The sequence below is a fragment of the Mobula hypostoma genome, chromosome 23 (assembly GCF_963921235.1).
Source record: "Mobula hypostoma chromosome 23, sMobHyp1.1, whole genome shotgun sequence".
NCBI lineage: Eukaryota > Metazoa > Chordata > Chondrichthyes > Myliobatiformes > Myliobatidae > Mobula > Mobula hypostoma.
This window is the reverse complement of record NC_086119.1, coordinates 31,305,411-31,321,281: the sequence shown is the minus strand read 5'-3', so window position 1 is coordinate 31,321,281 and position 15,871 is coordinate 31,305,411. Positions and strand designations below refer to the sequence as shown.

Sequence of the window (15,871 nt, the reverse complement as noted above, 5' to 3'; positions counted from 1 at the left end):
TTGATTTCTGAATGGACATTAAACCCATGAACACTACCTCACTAATTTTTTTTTAAATCCTCTTATTTTTGCACTATCTAATAACTTACTGTAATTCAGTTTTCTTTTTCTCTCTATTATCATGTATTGCATTAGACCGTTGCTGCAAAGTTACCGTATTTCACAACATATACTGGTGATAGGAAACCTGATTCTGACTTGTACCTTGCAGTACCATGTCTAATGTAGTTTAAATAATTTTTAGCTTAAACAATCTTTAGCTACACTGATCACAACATGAGGTAGTTTTGCATTGAAGAAAAAACACTCTAGAATATGTGCAACCGATTCTCGACCTGTATTCTAGACGTTACATTTCCATTTTAACTGTTAAATATATACATAAAATATAGCATATAATTAGTTATGAGGGTTAATTAAAATTTGTCTATATTAATCACGGACCAACCTACTCCCAATTCCAATCAGTTATCTGTTTTTCAACGGAGCATCATTAAGTCAATCCCATCCAATGGTCAATGGCCTGAGCCTGCAGTAGGTAGGACCAAGTCACCCAGACCCCATCGTCCACTCTCCTGACGGGCGCCTCTCTGATGACGACGACGTTCGGAGAGGGGCAGGGATGACGCACTTGGACGACGTCGGCAGTGCCCCGGCTGGCCAATCGGAACGCGCTACGTCTCGGCCTCGGCGGCGGACAGAGGGGGGGAAAGATGTCGGCGCCCATCCTGAAAGTGGCGACCCCGAAATGGGAGAAGGTGGCGCGGGGCAGCGTCTGTCTGCTCGGGGTTCTGCTGTCCGTCTACGCCTACCATGTGGAGAGCGCCCGGGGCAGTGACCCCGGCTACGTGGCCATGTGCGACTTCAGCGAGCAGATGAGCTGCACCAAGGTGTTCGGCTCGAGGTGAGTTGGCACTGACTACGCGGCGGCAGCGGGAGTGGGAGAGGGGCCGCCGGCCTCCCGGGCGCTGCCTCCCAGTCAGCTGTGGAAGCCAGCCGCAGCACTCCATTCATTTCATTGCTGAGACAGATGCTGCCACTTTTGCAGGGAGGAGGGGGTGCGGTGGGATGTCGCCAGCCCTTCAGGCTGAGGGTTCTGACAGGTGGGGACGGGGTTGCTGCTAGGGACAGAAAGTGCCTCATTCCTGGAGAAGACGGGATTGTTCTGTCTGTGTTGTTGTCACTGAGCTTTTAATGAAACCCGATGAGTGAACATCTGTTTCTACTTAACTGAAAAGTATAGATTATTATCTTTTCTCATTTGTGGCTAGTCTAGTGAGCGCATCGAGTCTTAATGGGAACGAAGATGTGGCTAACGATTTGTCATTGGTAGTTAACTATTTTAGATGATGATTGAAAGCAAGTTGTGGTTTCACCAGCATTATGCCCGTACTTTTCTATAGTTATGTATAGGTTGCTGATTAGTAAATAGAGGTAGTATTTGAAGCATACTATTATGCTGGAGTAGTACAATGAGTGTTACTTTCTGCAGACTTCGTTTTAATTGCAATAAACCCAAGTGAATAAAGTTTAATGTTTTGGGAAGGTCTGGACTAATGCAGAAGGATCCATTTGTGACTGATGTGTGTTTTATGAGTACTAGTTTGTACATTAAACCATGTTAAACAATAGGAATTGACAGATCAGCTACATGTAACGTTACGATATCCTGAGCAAATATTTGGAGCTTGTTTATATAGGGGATTTGTATATTTGACAGTTATGTACTTCATGAGCAAAGAGTAAATGAGCACAACTATGACAAAATGACCTTGAACCGAATGTGAATCTTCAATGAGGATATTTTTGAAACAAGCTGAAATTGCATTCACTGGGTACAGGTGAAGTTCTTTGTGGTTACTGTGTGCTGTCCTAGTATTTATTCATATCATTAAAGAAGTAGTTGATATAGTTGAACTGGTGTCGATAATACCTCTTTATTTAATCAATGCATGGACAAGATTGTAAGGAGTTTGTTTTTTTTAAAAAAGGACCTCTTATAATTCACTGCCAAGATGAAACAAGAAATGAAGGCCCCACTCAAATATTGGCAAACTAAGAGTTTGCCTGATTGAACCGTGTGACATACTCTTTCAACATACCCGAATGACAGGTGTAAGATGCCATAAATTGATGGAATTTTTGAAAAATCTGTTACAATTACAGCAATAAAGCAGGGATTTAAACCCATGTGGACAAATCAGTTGCTTGTTATGTGGGCTGGTTAGGGGCAGGGAGAAGATTTGGGGGAAGATTTATTGATTTCAGCCTGACTGTATTTCTATCCTTTTTGCCAACTTGATTTTTTGGGCAATAACTTGGTAAAAAGAATGCCTTTTTCAAAAAAAAAATTGAAATACCGTAAGTCTTAACGTATGAGGAACATTTGTCCGCTCTTGGACTGTATTCCTTGGAGTTTAGAAGAATGAGGGGAGGCCTCGTAGAAACATTTCGAATGTTAAAAGGCATGGACAGAGTGGATGTGGCAAAGTTGTTTCCCATGATGGGGGAGTCTAGTACGAGAGGGCATGACTTAAGGATTGAAGGGCGCCCTTTCAGAACAGAAATACGAAGAAATTTTTTTAGTCAGAGGGTGGTGAATCTATGGAATTTGTTGCCACGGGCGGCAGTGGAGGCCAAGTCATTGGGTGTATTTAAGGCAGAGATTGATAAGTATCTGAGTAGCCAGGGCATCAAAGGTTATGGTGAGAAGGCAGGGGAGTGGGACTAAATAGGAGAAAATGGATCAGCTCATGATAAAATGGCGGAGCAGACTCGATGGGCGGAATGGCCTACTTCTGCTCCTTTGTCTTATGGTCTTATGGTCATCAAAATCTCCTTTAAAACAATGATTCCTACTATAAGAGTCCCTTTGCAACCCAAATAGTTAGATTACAAAGACACGCAGTCCTCTTTTATTGTCATTTAGTAATGCATGCATTAAGAAATGATACAATATTTCCTCCTGTGTGAAATCCCAAAGCACAGGACAGACCAAGACTGAAAAAACTTAACAAAACCACATAATTATAACATATAGTTACAACAGTGCAACAATACCATAACTTGATGAACAGTCCATGAGCACAGTAAAAAGTTCAAAGTCTCTCAAATGTCCCACATCTCACGCAGATGAGAGAAGGAAGTAAAACTCTCCCTGCCATGCCCGACCACAGTCCGACTCTGAGTCGTCCGAAAACTTTGAGCCTCCGATCAGCTCTCCGACACTGAGTACCGAGCACTATCTCTATCTGAACGCTTGGACCTCATTCTCTGTCGCCAGCAGCAGGCAAAACCAGGGATTTTGAGGCCTTCCCTCTGGAAGTTTCTCGATCGTGCAGTAACAACAGCAGCGAACCTGTGTTTCAGAAATTTCTCCAGATGTTCCTCTGTGCTTTCACGTCTGTCTCCATCAAATCAGAATTGTCCACAACCCCTATTTAAAGGATACAATATCATTTTCTGCTGCTCTCTCTCCTCCCACCAGGTACAAGTCAGTCGAGATACTGGATTCAATTTTAAACCTTTTTGAAACCATCAATGTTGCTAAGAAAAAGCAAGGATGAAATTGCATTGGCGAAATACGGTCCAGTAAATTTAAAACTTGAAAGAATGGAAACTTATTTAGTTTGTAGGGATATTACATTAACTCACAGATCACATACCAAAGGTTAGGGATTAGGAAAGATGGCTTTCTTTTTGCTCAGCCTAGATGGTGTTTTGTACAACAAAGTTCGGTGACTTGTTTTTTTTATTATTATGCTATACAGTTAGTCAAAGTGTGAGTAAATTTGTTTTCCATCAGTGATCAACCTATTTAACTGGCGAATATTTTCCAAAGAGATTGCACAGCTTGGTTTATACTTTATAATGAAACTTTCTAAATTAATTTCTTCCTCATTGCTGGAAGTGCCCTTATAACTTAATGCTATCTTGTGGTATGTGTCACTAATTGCACTGCTCCCATCGATAGACAGCAATAATTTTAGAAGTTTTATGTGAGAAAAAAGCAAGCTGTATATTTTGTTGCAGTCAGCATATGGAAGTCCAGATCATTAATGCCATCGGTTGTTATTGCATCTGCATTCATACCAGGATTGTTACCCTGCCATGTAGTATTGTTCATTTTTATCACCATCATTTAGCTTCTTGTCACTTGTATGTGTAAATATGTGTTTCAGAGGCATAACAAAGCTGTTTTAATTTGAAGAGTGCATGTCTGCTTTGAGATTTTCACTAACTTCATTTACTTTTGGTCTGGAATTATAGTGGATTAATACAATAATCAAAGGTAGAAAAGTCCTGTAAATAGTGACGATCAAAAGCAATGCCTTTGGTTCATCTATAACTTATTGCACTTCACGAAGTAATGCAGTATGAGCAAGCAGAACCGTAGCTGTCTTTTGTACATTTAACCTGTTATCTTAATATTGGCACGTGGGCAAGTGGTTAAGGCATTCGACTAGCGATCTGAAGGTCGTGAGTTCGAGCCCCGGCCGAGGCAACATGTTGTGTCTTTGAGCAAGGCACTTAATCACACATTGCTCTGCGATGACACCGGTGCCAAGCTGTATGGGTCGTAATGCCCTTCCCTTGGATAACATCAGTGTCGTGGAGAGGGGGGACTTGCAGCAATGGCAACTGCCTGTCTTCCATACAACCTTGCCCAGGCCTGCGCCTTGGAGTGTGAAGACTTTCCAGGCGCAGATCCATGGTCTCGCAAGACTAACGGATGCCTTTATTTTTAACGTTAAATATTTTATTTCTTCCTTTCTAGAGGAGGGCAATAGAATTAAGGCGGTGAGGCAGTCCGGCAAGGTTTCTCCATGCTTAGTTCACATACTGATGATTGCTTGCTTTGTTCTGGATTGTTTATATATGATGCACTTGATAGTGTTGGAATACATTTCACATCATTTAAGACAGTGATAATAAGCCTGGTTTGGAGTTGCATGGAATTTTTAGTTGTTATTCTTTTCATCTGTCAGAATGTAGTAGAAACAAATGTTTAAAGGTCTCTGAATTTTGTTTTGAGGGGCTGGGAGTAATTTGATCGGAAATGTGTTAAGTACTGTTTGAATTATTTTTAAAATGACAGGAGTAGATGAATGTCATTTGAACATGGTAGAATTGTTACAAGAGCTGTTCCTCCAAACTATGGATGTAAATTATTTTTCTGATTCAAAATGTACTTTGAAGAGGTTAATTCTGTGTGATCAGTCCAACTATTGCCCAATAAATACTTTTTTACAAGTATTTATACTCTTTCCTTAATGTACTGTTGACACCAATGACTTTGATTCCAATTCAGCCTTTTATAATCTCTCAGAATTGCAGCCATGGTCTTGTTAAGGTAACCACACCCTTGCTGTCTGTTAAACAGGTTGTTTAAATAGCCTTGAGTTTCTGGATTGTCCTGTGTCCTTCCACAGATTTTTTTTAACATAGAGTTATCTTCGTTGGAGATAAGGTTGGAACTTTGTATCCTTTGCTTTCTTGACTTCTGGTTCCTTTTGTCCTAAGTCTCCTGTTGATATGCGATTATTTAGTTTCAATGGGAAGGAACTCCAAAGTCGAAAAGAATTTGAAAAATTCTTTTTTACCTAGGGAGTGTTGAAGTGAATGGCATTATTACCTTCACGGAGAACCTATTTATAAACAGGAGAGAGGCAAAAAAATAAGCTGAGGGTTTTACATGAAATTGAGTGGGAGGAGACTTGGAGAATTAATACATCTGCATTAGTATTTTGATTTGTATTTTATTGTCACGGAATAGAGTGTAAACCTCAGTGGATGTGATTTTATTTCCAAATTATATATAGGAATGTAGAACAATTTGTTCCATGAATGTTTTTAATATGAAATAACATAATTTGAAATGATAGCTCTCTTTCTTATAACCTCTGAGGAAAACTACTTCCTGTCTTCAGGATTATTCCAATCCCAAGAACACATAGATTGAATTGCTTATAAAGACAGCATAGTAAGGCAATGATTTTAATGAAAATAAGATCCATCTTAGTCTAAATAAAAATTACACTTTGCTCCCTTAATGGTTTGACCAGTGGAGCCCACAGGTCAGGTCTGTCCCAGTAAATTCGCCCTGCTCTTTGATGAGCTAGGATGACTTTGCTAAGGCTGAAGAAAAGTTGCTATAGTCAGTCTTTACGCTCAGGCAAAAAAAAGCAACTTTCCAGTGAAAACGTAGGTATATAATACTGCTTGCATATCCCCTCCCGTTCCCCTGCATATCAGGCAGTAAGAGTTTTATTGATGCTTTCTTATTGTTGACTCCCCTAGTGCTTGCGCACTGAATAATGATGATCATACAGGACAGCCACTGGAGTTGTTTCCACTAAGTTAGCACCAATATCATCTTCACAAAACTGCCTTCACTGGAAGCATTAGTGAACGTTGTTGAGGACCGAGTTGCACTCTGTCTGTTCTGGTGGGCAGTCGTGTTATTCTCCTGAAGCAGACAGTCTGTTTAGAACCGGTCAGTAGGGAGGGAATACTCAGTGGACAAGGGAAGACAAATCAAAAGGGCTCAAAGCGTTGTCAAAACAGAAGGTTATTGATGCTTCATCCGTGCTTTAAGAATAGGCATAAACTTTGTGGAAGAGGCATGCTACCTCACAAACTACATGTGTGTTAGTCCTGTCCGGCATCTCTGGTGGAGTCTGACGATTCCACATGGATGCCATCAGTTAGTAAAGAACCCATAAAATGGATTGGAAGCAACTTGTCCTCAATCCTAAGGGGCTGCGCAAGAAGGATTCGATCTAAATATTTTGGGTAATTTCAGTAAAACAGCATTGGAGACAAAGAGGCTGTTGAGCTGTGTTAATGATGGGATTGGGTTAGTGACAATAGTCACATTACGCTAGATGAGACCATATGACATAGAAGAATTAGGCTTTTCCACCACTCCATCATGGCTGATTTATTATCCCTCTCAACGCCACTCTCCTGCTTTCTCCCCGTAGCTTTTGATGCCCTAACTAATGAAGAACCTATTACCGATAACCTCTGCTTTAAATATACCCAATGACTTGGCCTCTACAGCCGTCCAAGGCAGTGAATTCCACAGATTTGCTACCCTCTGGCTAAAGAAATTCTTCCTTATTTCTGTTCTGAATAGATGTTACCCTATTCTGAGGCTGTGCCCTCTGGTCAAAGACATCCCCACTATAGGAAACGTTTTCTTCACATCCATTCTATCTAGGCCTTTCAATATCTGATCAGGTTCAATGAGATTCGTCCCTCCCCCCCCCCATACTTTTAAACTCCAGCGGATATAGGCCTAAAGCCATCAAGAACTTCTCATACATTAACCCCTTCATTTCCAGAGCCATTCATGTGTACCTCCAATGCCAGCATACTTGTTTTAGGTAAGGAGCCCAAAACTGCTCACAGTCTCCAAATGCGGTCTGAGTAGTGCTTTATAAAGCTTCAGCATTACATCGTTACTTTTATGTTTTAGTTCTCTTGAAATGAATGCTAACATTGCATTTTACATCCTTACCACCCACTCTATCTGCAAGTTAACCTTTATGGAATCATGCACAAGAGCTCCTAAGTCCCTTTCCACTTCTGATTTTTGAATTTTCTCCCTGTTTATAAAATAGTCATGCATTTATTCTTTCTATCAGAGTACATGACCATATACTTCCCTGTACGATTTTCCATATGTCACTTCTTTATCCATTATCCCAATCTATCTAAGTCCTTCTGCAAACTCCCTGCTTCCTCAACACTGCCTGCCCCTCCACCTATTTTTGTATTGTCCGCAAACTTGGCCACAAAGTTATCAATTCTATTATCCAAATCATTGGCACATAATGTGAAAAGAAGTCATTCCAACACCAACCCTAGTGGAGCACCACTAGTCGCTTGCAGCAAACCAAAAGGCCTCCCTTTATCTCACTGTTTGCCTCCTGCCAATCTTCTGTCCATGCTGGTGTCTTTCCTGTAATGCCATGTGCTCATATCTTGGTAAGCAGCCTCGTGTGTGGCACCTTGTCAAAGGCCTTGTGAAAATCCAAGTAAACAACACCCACTGATTCTCCTTTGTCTATCCTGCTTGTTATTTCCTAAAAGAATCCCAACATACAGGTTTCCCCTGCCATCTGAAGGTAGAGCATTCCTATGAAACGGTTCGTAAGCCAGAATGTCGTAAGGTGAAGAAGCAATTACCATTTATTTATATGGGAAAAATTTGTGAGCGTTCGCAGACCCAAAAATAACCTACCAAATCATGCTAAATAACACATAAAACCTAAAATAACAGTAACATATAGTAAAAGCAGGAATGATATGATAAGTACACAGCCTATATAAAGTAGAAATAGTTTTCCACAATCATTGCCTACACTGTTCACCGTAGGGAAAATCTCACGCAAGCGCTCTCGGCAGAAAATCTCACGCAAGCGCTGTTGGCAAAAACACTCTCTCCAGTAACCTTTAAACTAGGAAGCTGCCAAATCATACCAAATAACACTTAAAAATACACAGCCGATATAAAGTAGAAATAATGTATGTACAGTGTAGTATCACTTACAGGAATCGGGAAGACAGCGAGCACGCTGATGATGGTGTGTTAGGCTGAGTCGTCGGAGGTTGGGGTGGTGCAGTGGTCCCCACCCTCCGGGCAGCGATCCAATACCGATCTGCGAAGAATGCAGGGGTACAGCAGTAGCCAGGAGGCACACAGCACATCTTTAAGAAAAAAGCCGAAATAAACATGCTAATTAATTAGGTTGCATTGCATCACCTCTGATCTGGGCCGACAATTACACGCTGGGCAGCACCTAATTAATTAGCATGTTTATTTCGGCTTTTTTCCTAAAGATGTGCTGTGTGCCTCCCGGCTACTGCTGCATTCTCCGAGAATCGGTATCTATCCGGGGCCTGGGGGTTGGGGTGGTGGGACACTGGGGTGTCATCTCATCGTCGTCTGTTTCCATTAGGGCAGGCAGGTCATCTTCTTCTATGTCTGCCTGCCTCGATGTCGAAGGTCGAGGTTCATCGTCTGCTGTGGCTGATGTGGAAGGCTTGAAAAACGACAGTATGCTTGACTGCTTAGCCTTGCACATTTTTAGATCATACAGTTCTTTGTAAGCACTCGAACCATCCTGCAAATATGCCCTAAACCGACGTACCCTTTCAAAATTAAAGCCGTACTTTATCATTGCAGCGAAAATCTCACGCAGTTGCTTCACGTTCAGTTCCTGGACAACTTCACTTTCAGTCCGTTCGCTACTGCATTTGGTTTCGATTGTTATCCTTTCCTCTTCCAATTGCACCAGCTCTTCATCTATCAGTTCTTGGTCATGGGATGCCAAAACCTCTTCGACATCATCTTCGTCAACTTCCACAAGCCAAACTCACTTTGTCCTTACTTCGTTCAGCACGATCAAAACGCTTAATTATGTCTAGTTTTACGCTACGTGTAACACCCTTATGAGCTCTTTCAGGCTTTTCCAATATCTTAGAACTCATCTTGCAAACAGCTGCTCACAGGCACGTGTTTAAGCAATGCCGGCGAGAATGCCATTCCAAATCTGGGGGAGAACGGCTGCTCGGGGCGCATGCTGCCTTTTTTTGTAACAGTGAAAACACCTTCTGTTAGCGAAAACAGGGAACTAATGTAGGCCTTTCGTAACAGTGAGGTTTCGTAAAGCGAACGTTTGAAAAGCGGGGGACACCTGTATCTGTTGGACAAGATTTCCCCTCAAGGAAACCGTGCTGATTTTGGCCTATTTTATCATGTGCCTCCAAGTGCCCCAAAACGTCATCCTTAATAATGGATTTCATCATTTTCCCAACTACTGAAGTCAGGCTAACTGGCCTATAATTTCCTTTGTTCTGCCTTCCTCCCTTCTTAAAGAGAGGAGTGACATTTGCAATTTTCCAGTCTTTCAGAACCATTCCAAAATTTAGTGATTCTTGAAAGATCACTACAAATGCCTCCACAATCTCTTCAGCTACCTTTTTCAGAACCCTGCAGTGTAGTCCATCTGGTCCAGATGATTTAATCTACCTTCAAACCGTTCAGCATCCCAAGTATCTTCACCCTAATAGCAACTGCACTCACTTCTGCCCACTGATACACTGGAATTTCTAACTTACTATTAGAAATACTTAGTGAGTTCTTCCGCCATTTTATCCACTCCTGCCTCTCATTTACTATATGTGTATATATATAAAAAGAGGATACCAAAAGTTTTTTCCAAATATATATATTTATTTATTTTTTTTTGGAAAAAACTTTTGGTATCCTCTTTTATATTATTGGCTGGCTTACCTTCATATTTTGTCTTTCCTTACAGCTTTTTAGTTGCCGTCGGTTGGTTTTAAAAGCATCCAAGTCCTCTAATTTTTGCTATATTATATGCCCTATCTTTTTCTTTATGCTGTCTTTGATATCCCTTAGCAGCATAGGTTGTGTCAGCCTCTGTTTAGAATACTTCATCTTTAGGAAGAATCTATCATGCTCCTGAAGAAGTGCTTCCAGAAACTCCAGCCATTGCTAGTGCCCCCTTCCAATCACCTTTGGTCAGCTCCTCTCTCATGCCTGTGTAGTTCACTTTACTCCATGGTAATACTGATTATTTTGACCTTAGCTTCTCCCTCTCAAACTCCAGTGTAAGTTTGATCATATTATTTTCACTTGTTCCTAAGGGTTCCTTTACTTTGAGCTCCCTAATCAAATCTGGTTCATTACACAACATCCCAATCTAGAATTGCCTTTCCCCTAGAGGGCTGAACTTCAAGCTCATACAAATTCTACAAATTCCCTCTTTTGGGATCCATTACCAACCGAACATTCCCAATCTACCTGCATATTGAAATCCCACATGACTATTGTAACATGGTTCATTTTACATACCTTTTCTATCTCCCAGTGTAGTTTATATTCCACATCCTGACTACTGTTAAAGTCCTGTATGCAACTCCCATCAGGGTCTTTCTACCCTTCCAGTTTCTTAACACTACCGACAGGATTCTACATATTCGGACCCGGTGTCACGCCTTTCTAAGTACTTGATTTCATTTTTTAACTAACAGAGCCATCCCACCCCCTCTGCTTACCTGACTGTCCTTTTGATATAAGGTCTATCCTCAGATGTTCAGCTCCCAATTATGATCTTCTTTAAGCCACGACTCAGTGATGTCTACAACGTTATACCTGCTAATTTCTAACTGCTATACAAAGTTCAAACTTTATTATCAGAGTTCATGCATGTCACCACATACAACCCTGAGATTCTTTTTCCTGAGGGCATATTTAGCAAATCTATAGAACAGTAACTGTAAACAGGATCAATGAACAACACACTGAGCAAATGCAATATAAATAAATAAATAAACAGTGAGAGCATGAAATAACAAGATAAAGAGTCCTTAAAGTGAGACCATCAATTGTGGGAACACCAGAAATAGGATGAGTGTAGTTATTGCCTTTTGTTCAAGAGCTTGATGGCTCAGGGGGAGTAACTGTTCTTGAACCTGATAGTGCAAATCCTGAGGCACTTTACCTTCTACCTGATGGCAGCAGTGAGAAAAGAGCATGGCTTCAGTGGTGACTGTCTTTGGATGCTGCTTTTCTAAGGCAGTGCTTCATGTAGATGTGCTCAATTGTTGGGAGGGCTTTACCTGTGATGTACAAGATTATCTACTTCATTCCGTATACTGTGTGGATTCAATTTATAGCATCTTCAGTCCTGTATTCATCACCCTTTTCAATTTTGCCCCCATGTTACATTCAACTCGTTCCACTAACTGCATTTTTGCCCTAACATTTGCCTGCCCTTTTTCGCAGTCGCGTGACACACTTGTACACCAACTGCCCCATCCTCAGCTCTATCACTCTGGTTCCCATCACCTTGTCAAATCAGCTTAAACCCTCCCTAATCTCTAGCAAGCCTGCCTACAAGAATATTCGTCCTCTTTGGGTTCAAGTGTAACTCATCCTTTTTGTACAGGTTATACCTTCCCCAGACGAGATCCCAATGATTCAGAAATCTGAAGCCCTGCCTTCTGCACCAATTCCTCAGCAATGCATTCATATGCCAAATCATCCTATTCTTATCCTCACTGTCCCATGGCTCAGGCAGCAATCCAGTCGTTACTACTCTGGATGTCCTGCTTTTCAGCTTTCTTCCTATTCTCTATGTTCCCTCTTCAGGACCTCCTCCCTTTGTCATTGGTACATATATGGACCGGGACTTGATCTGAGACATCCCAACCCTGGCTTCTGAAAGGCAACATACCATGCAGGTGACTCTCACGTCCACTGAATATCCTATCTGCTCCTCTAACTATAGAGTTCCGTATCACTACTGCAGTCCTCTTCTCCTGTTCCTTCCTTTCTGAGCTACAGAGCCAGACTCAGTGCCAGAGACTTGGTTGCTGTGGCTTCCCCTTGGTAGGTCGTCCCTCCCAACAGTATCCAAAGCAGTATAATTATTATTGAGGGGAATGGTGACAGGGATACCCTACACTGGTTGTCTATTCACTTTCCTTCTCTTGACACTCACCCTGTGAATGATGTGATTCTGTTTCCATCACCCATATAGTTAAAAAAAGAAATTGCTTTTTAAACTCATGAGAGAGCATAGGCCATCATCAACTTTTTACTGTTGATGTTTCTGTAGCAGGCAGTTTCTTTTTTACGAGGTCGGGTTGCTAGCTCGACGCTCAACCCAGCAGGGATGGAAAGCATGCCGGGGAGCCGGCTGGGTTCGAACTCGGGAGCCTTCGCTCCGAAGTCCGGCGCTGATGCCACTACACCACCAGCCGGCTGATCATCCCTATAAGCAAGCTGAAATTAAAAAGAATATTCTCCCGTTACTGCGGCCCCCAACCCTTAGTTTATGCCCAAAATTTAAATCTCGGGATCCTTGGCTAAATTGCTGATAGGAACAGTTTATATATGTAATCCAGTCACGATCTGGTACACCTTTATAAGATTCTTCTTGACCACCTTTGCTCCCAGGAGAATAACCACACCCTCTATATTTTAATCTTTTAGCTGCAGTCTCTGAGCTACAGTCCAATACCATAGTCATAGGCGAGACCCGACGCAGACTGGGAGACCGCTTTGCTGAACACCTACGCTCTGTCCACCAGAGAAAGCAGGATCTCCCAGTGGCCACACATTTTAATTCCACATCCCATTCCCATTCTGACATGTCTATCCACGGCCTCCTCTACTGTAAAGATGAAGTCACACTCAGGTTGGAGGAACAACACCTTATATTCCGTCTGGGTAATCTCCAACCTGATGGCATGAACATCGACTTCTCTAACTTCTGCTGATGCCCTACCTCCCCCTCGTACCCCATCTGTTATTTATTTTTATACACACATTCTTTCTCTCACTCTCCTTTTTCTCCCTCTGTCCCTCTGACTATACCCCTTGCCCATCCTCTGGTTCCCCCCCCCTTCTCTTTCTCCCCGGACCTCCTGTCCCATGATCCTCTCGTATCCCCTTTGCCAATCACCTGTCCAGCTCTTGGCTCCATCCCTCCCCCTCCTGTCTTCTCCTATCATTTTGGATCTCCCCCTCCCACTTTCAAATTTCTTACTAACTCTTCCTACAGTTAGTCCTGACGAAGGGTCTTGGCCTGAAACATCGACTGTACCTCTTCCTAGAGATGCTGCCTGGCCTGCTGCGTTCACCAGCAACTTTGATGTGTGTTACCATAGTCATAAATCCTTTCCTGTAATCTTATTAAGGTATTTTCAAAGTTCAAATAAATTTATTATCAAAGTACATGCTTGTCACCATATGCAACCCGGAGATTCGTTTTCTTGGGGTCAATTTTACATCCTCCCCAAACAGTACACCGCACTGGTCTATATTGTACTCCCAGGAAGCTGCAGTGTTTAATGACTGTCTCCAAGTGTCTCACCACTTTCACTCTCTCCATTTTCTTGGATGTATGCACATGTACATCCAGCTGCCTCTGTCCCTGCACACCAGTTAGAAATGTATCATTTGCTTTATAGTCTTTCAGCCAGTGAAGACTCCACCATCCAGGTCATGCTCTCCTCTGGCTGCTGCCATCAGGAAGAAGATAAAAGGGGGCTCAGGATCTACACCATCAGGTTCAGGAACAGTTAATACCCCTCAACCATCAGGCTCTTGAACCAGAGGAGATAACTTCACTCATCCCATCACTGAACTGTTCCCACAATCTGTGGACTCACTTTCAAGGATTCTTCACCTCCTGTTCTTGATACTTAATGTTTTATTTATTTCTTTAGTATTTGCACAGTTTGGTGTCTCTTGCACAGTGGTTGTTCATTCGTTCTGTTGGTGTTGTCTTTCATTATTGTGTTTCTTGGATTTACTGTGTGTGCCTGCAAGAAAATAATCTCAGGGTTGTATATACAGGTGTATGTAATTTGATAAAAGCTCCTCTGCAACTAAAGCTGACTGGGCTGTAGATGAGTGGCATTTCTGTGCACCCCTCCTTAACATAAGGATGTTAGGAAGGCTAATTTTCGACTACATAATGCGGTCAAAGGAGTTCTAGTCTAGAGATGTTCTCCTTAAGCTATATAATGTGCTTGTGAGGCCACACCTTGATTACTATGTACAATTTTGTGAGCGATGTGAAGACGCTGGAGAGAGTTCAGAGAAGGGTGACAAGACTCATTCCAGCTCTGCAGGGTATGAGCTATGAAGAAAGATTGAAAGAATTAAATCTTTTTAGCCTAAGTAGATGCAGAATGAGACGAGACATCATAGAAGTATTCAAAATCATTAAGGGTATAAAGATGGATGCCAGCTGCTACTTCAGAATTGCTCCATAATCAAGGGCACGAGGCCGTAGGTGGAAACAGGTTAAAAGGAGATTTCAGACTAACATCAGGAAGCATTTCTTTACACAGTGAGTTGTGGACGCATAGAACAAACTACCTAGTTGTGTAGTTGAGTGTAGTACCTTAGAGACTTTCAAATCTAAACTCAGAAGTTATTTCAACACACTATGTGAATAGGAATTTGACAAGCTTTGTTGGCCAAATGGCCTGTTCTTGTCAAAAACTTACTAATGTTACAATTTCTCTAATCCTTTAGTGTCTCCCCAGCATCTAAAGTGTGTTAGAAGATTATGACAAGTGCTTTTTGTTCCCCTTCTCAGAAGTGTAGGAAGCATCCCATATAGAACTGATGTGTTGTCTGCCTTTCTAGAACCTTTGTATCATTTCTCATCCTTTCCATTATTTCTATTGCCTAGCCTTGTACTGAAAGTTTGGCACCTTTTTCTGCATGAGAAAGATTGATGCGAAGAATTTTATATTCCCTCTTTACTCTTCTTTTAATCCTTTTGTCATTTAAGTGCTTCTGGATCCAAATTAAAAGTTAGGAAGAAAATTTAACTGTTGTTAAATTTGTTTCATGTATGAATTGTATGTTAGATATTTACTGTGAAGCTCCTATGTCAGAGGGAGAATATGTACCGTCATCTGTACATCAAGGATATTTTGTGTTCCTGTTTGTTTCATTAATCTTCAAAATTAGAGTTGTCTCTATTTTGAGGCGATTCATTTTACTGAACTATTTGTATTTTGGTGTTATAATGATAATGGTTTGCAGATGGAACAAGCAATTGTAGCCTAGTGTTGTTTTAATTTAATCTGATCCAGTTCAAATAGTTGTCCAATTCACATTTTATCATAAGATATCCTTATGCAATCTACGTGTAACAAGCCACTGGTAAGGTGAGTAATATGTGGTAATGAATACATTTGAAAAGGGTGTGAGGTAATGCATTTGGCAAAGCAAGGGATTACATAATAAATATAGTGGAATAGGAGTTAGACTTGTATGCTTGCAGTTCACTGATGAGATATCAAT

General features: G+C 41.5%; 1 protein-coding gene across 1 annotated transcript in view; it reads left to right on the top strand.

Annotated features, from left to right (window-relative positions):
• The first annotated feature begins 663 nt into the window (after nucleotides 1-663).
• Nucleotides 664-15,871, top strand: part of vkorc1l1 (vitamin K epoxide reductase complex, subunit 1-like 1) — a 56,379-nt gene continuing 41,171 nt past the window's right edge. The window contains exon 1 of the mRNA XM_063031442.1: nucleotides 664-904. Coding sequence (XP_062887512.1) covers nucleotides 714-904 — 191 coding nt within the window. The 5' untranslated portion in view covers nucleotides 664-713. The remainder of the gene's footprint in view (nucleotides 905-15,871) is intronic.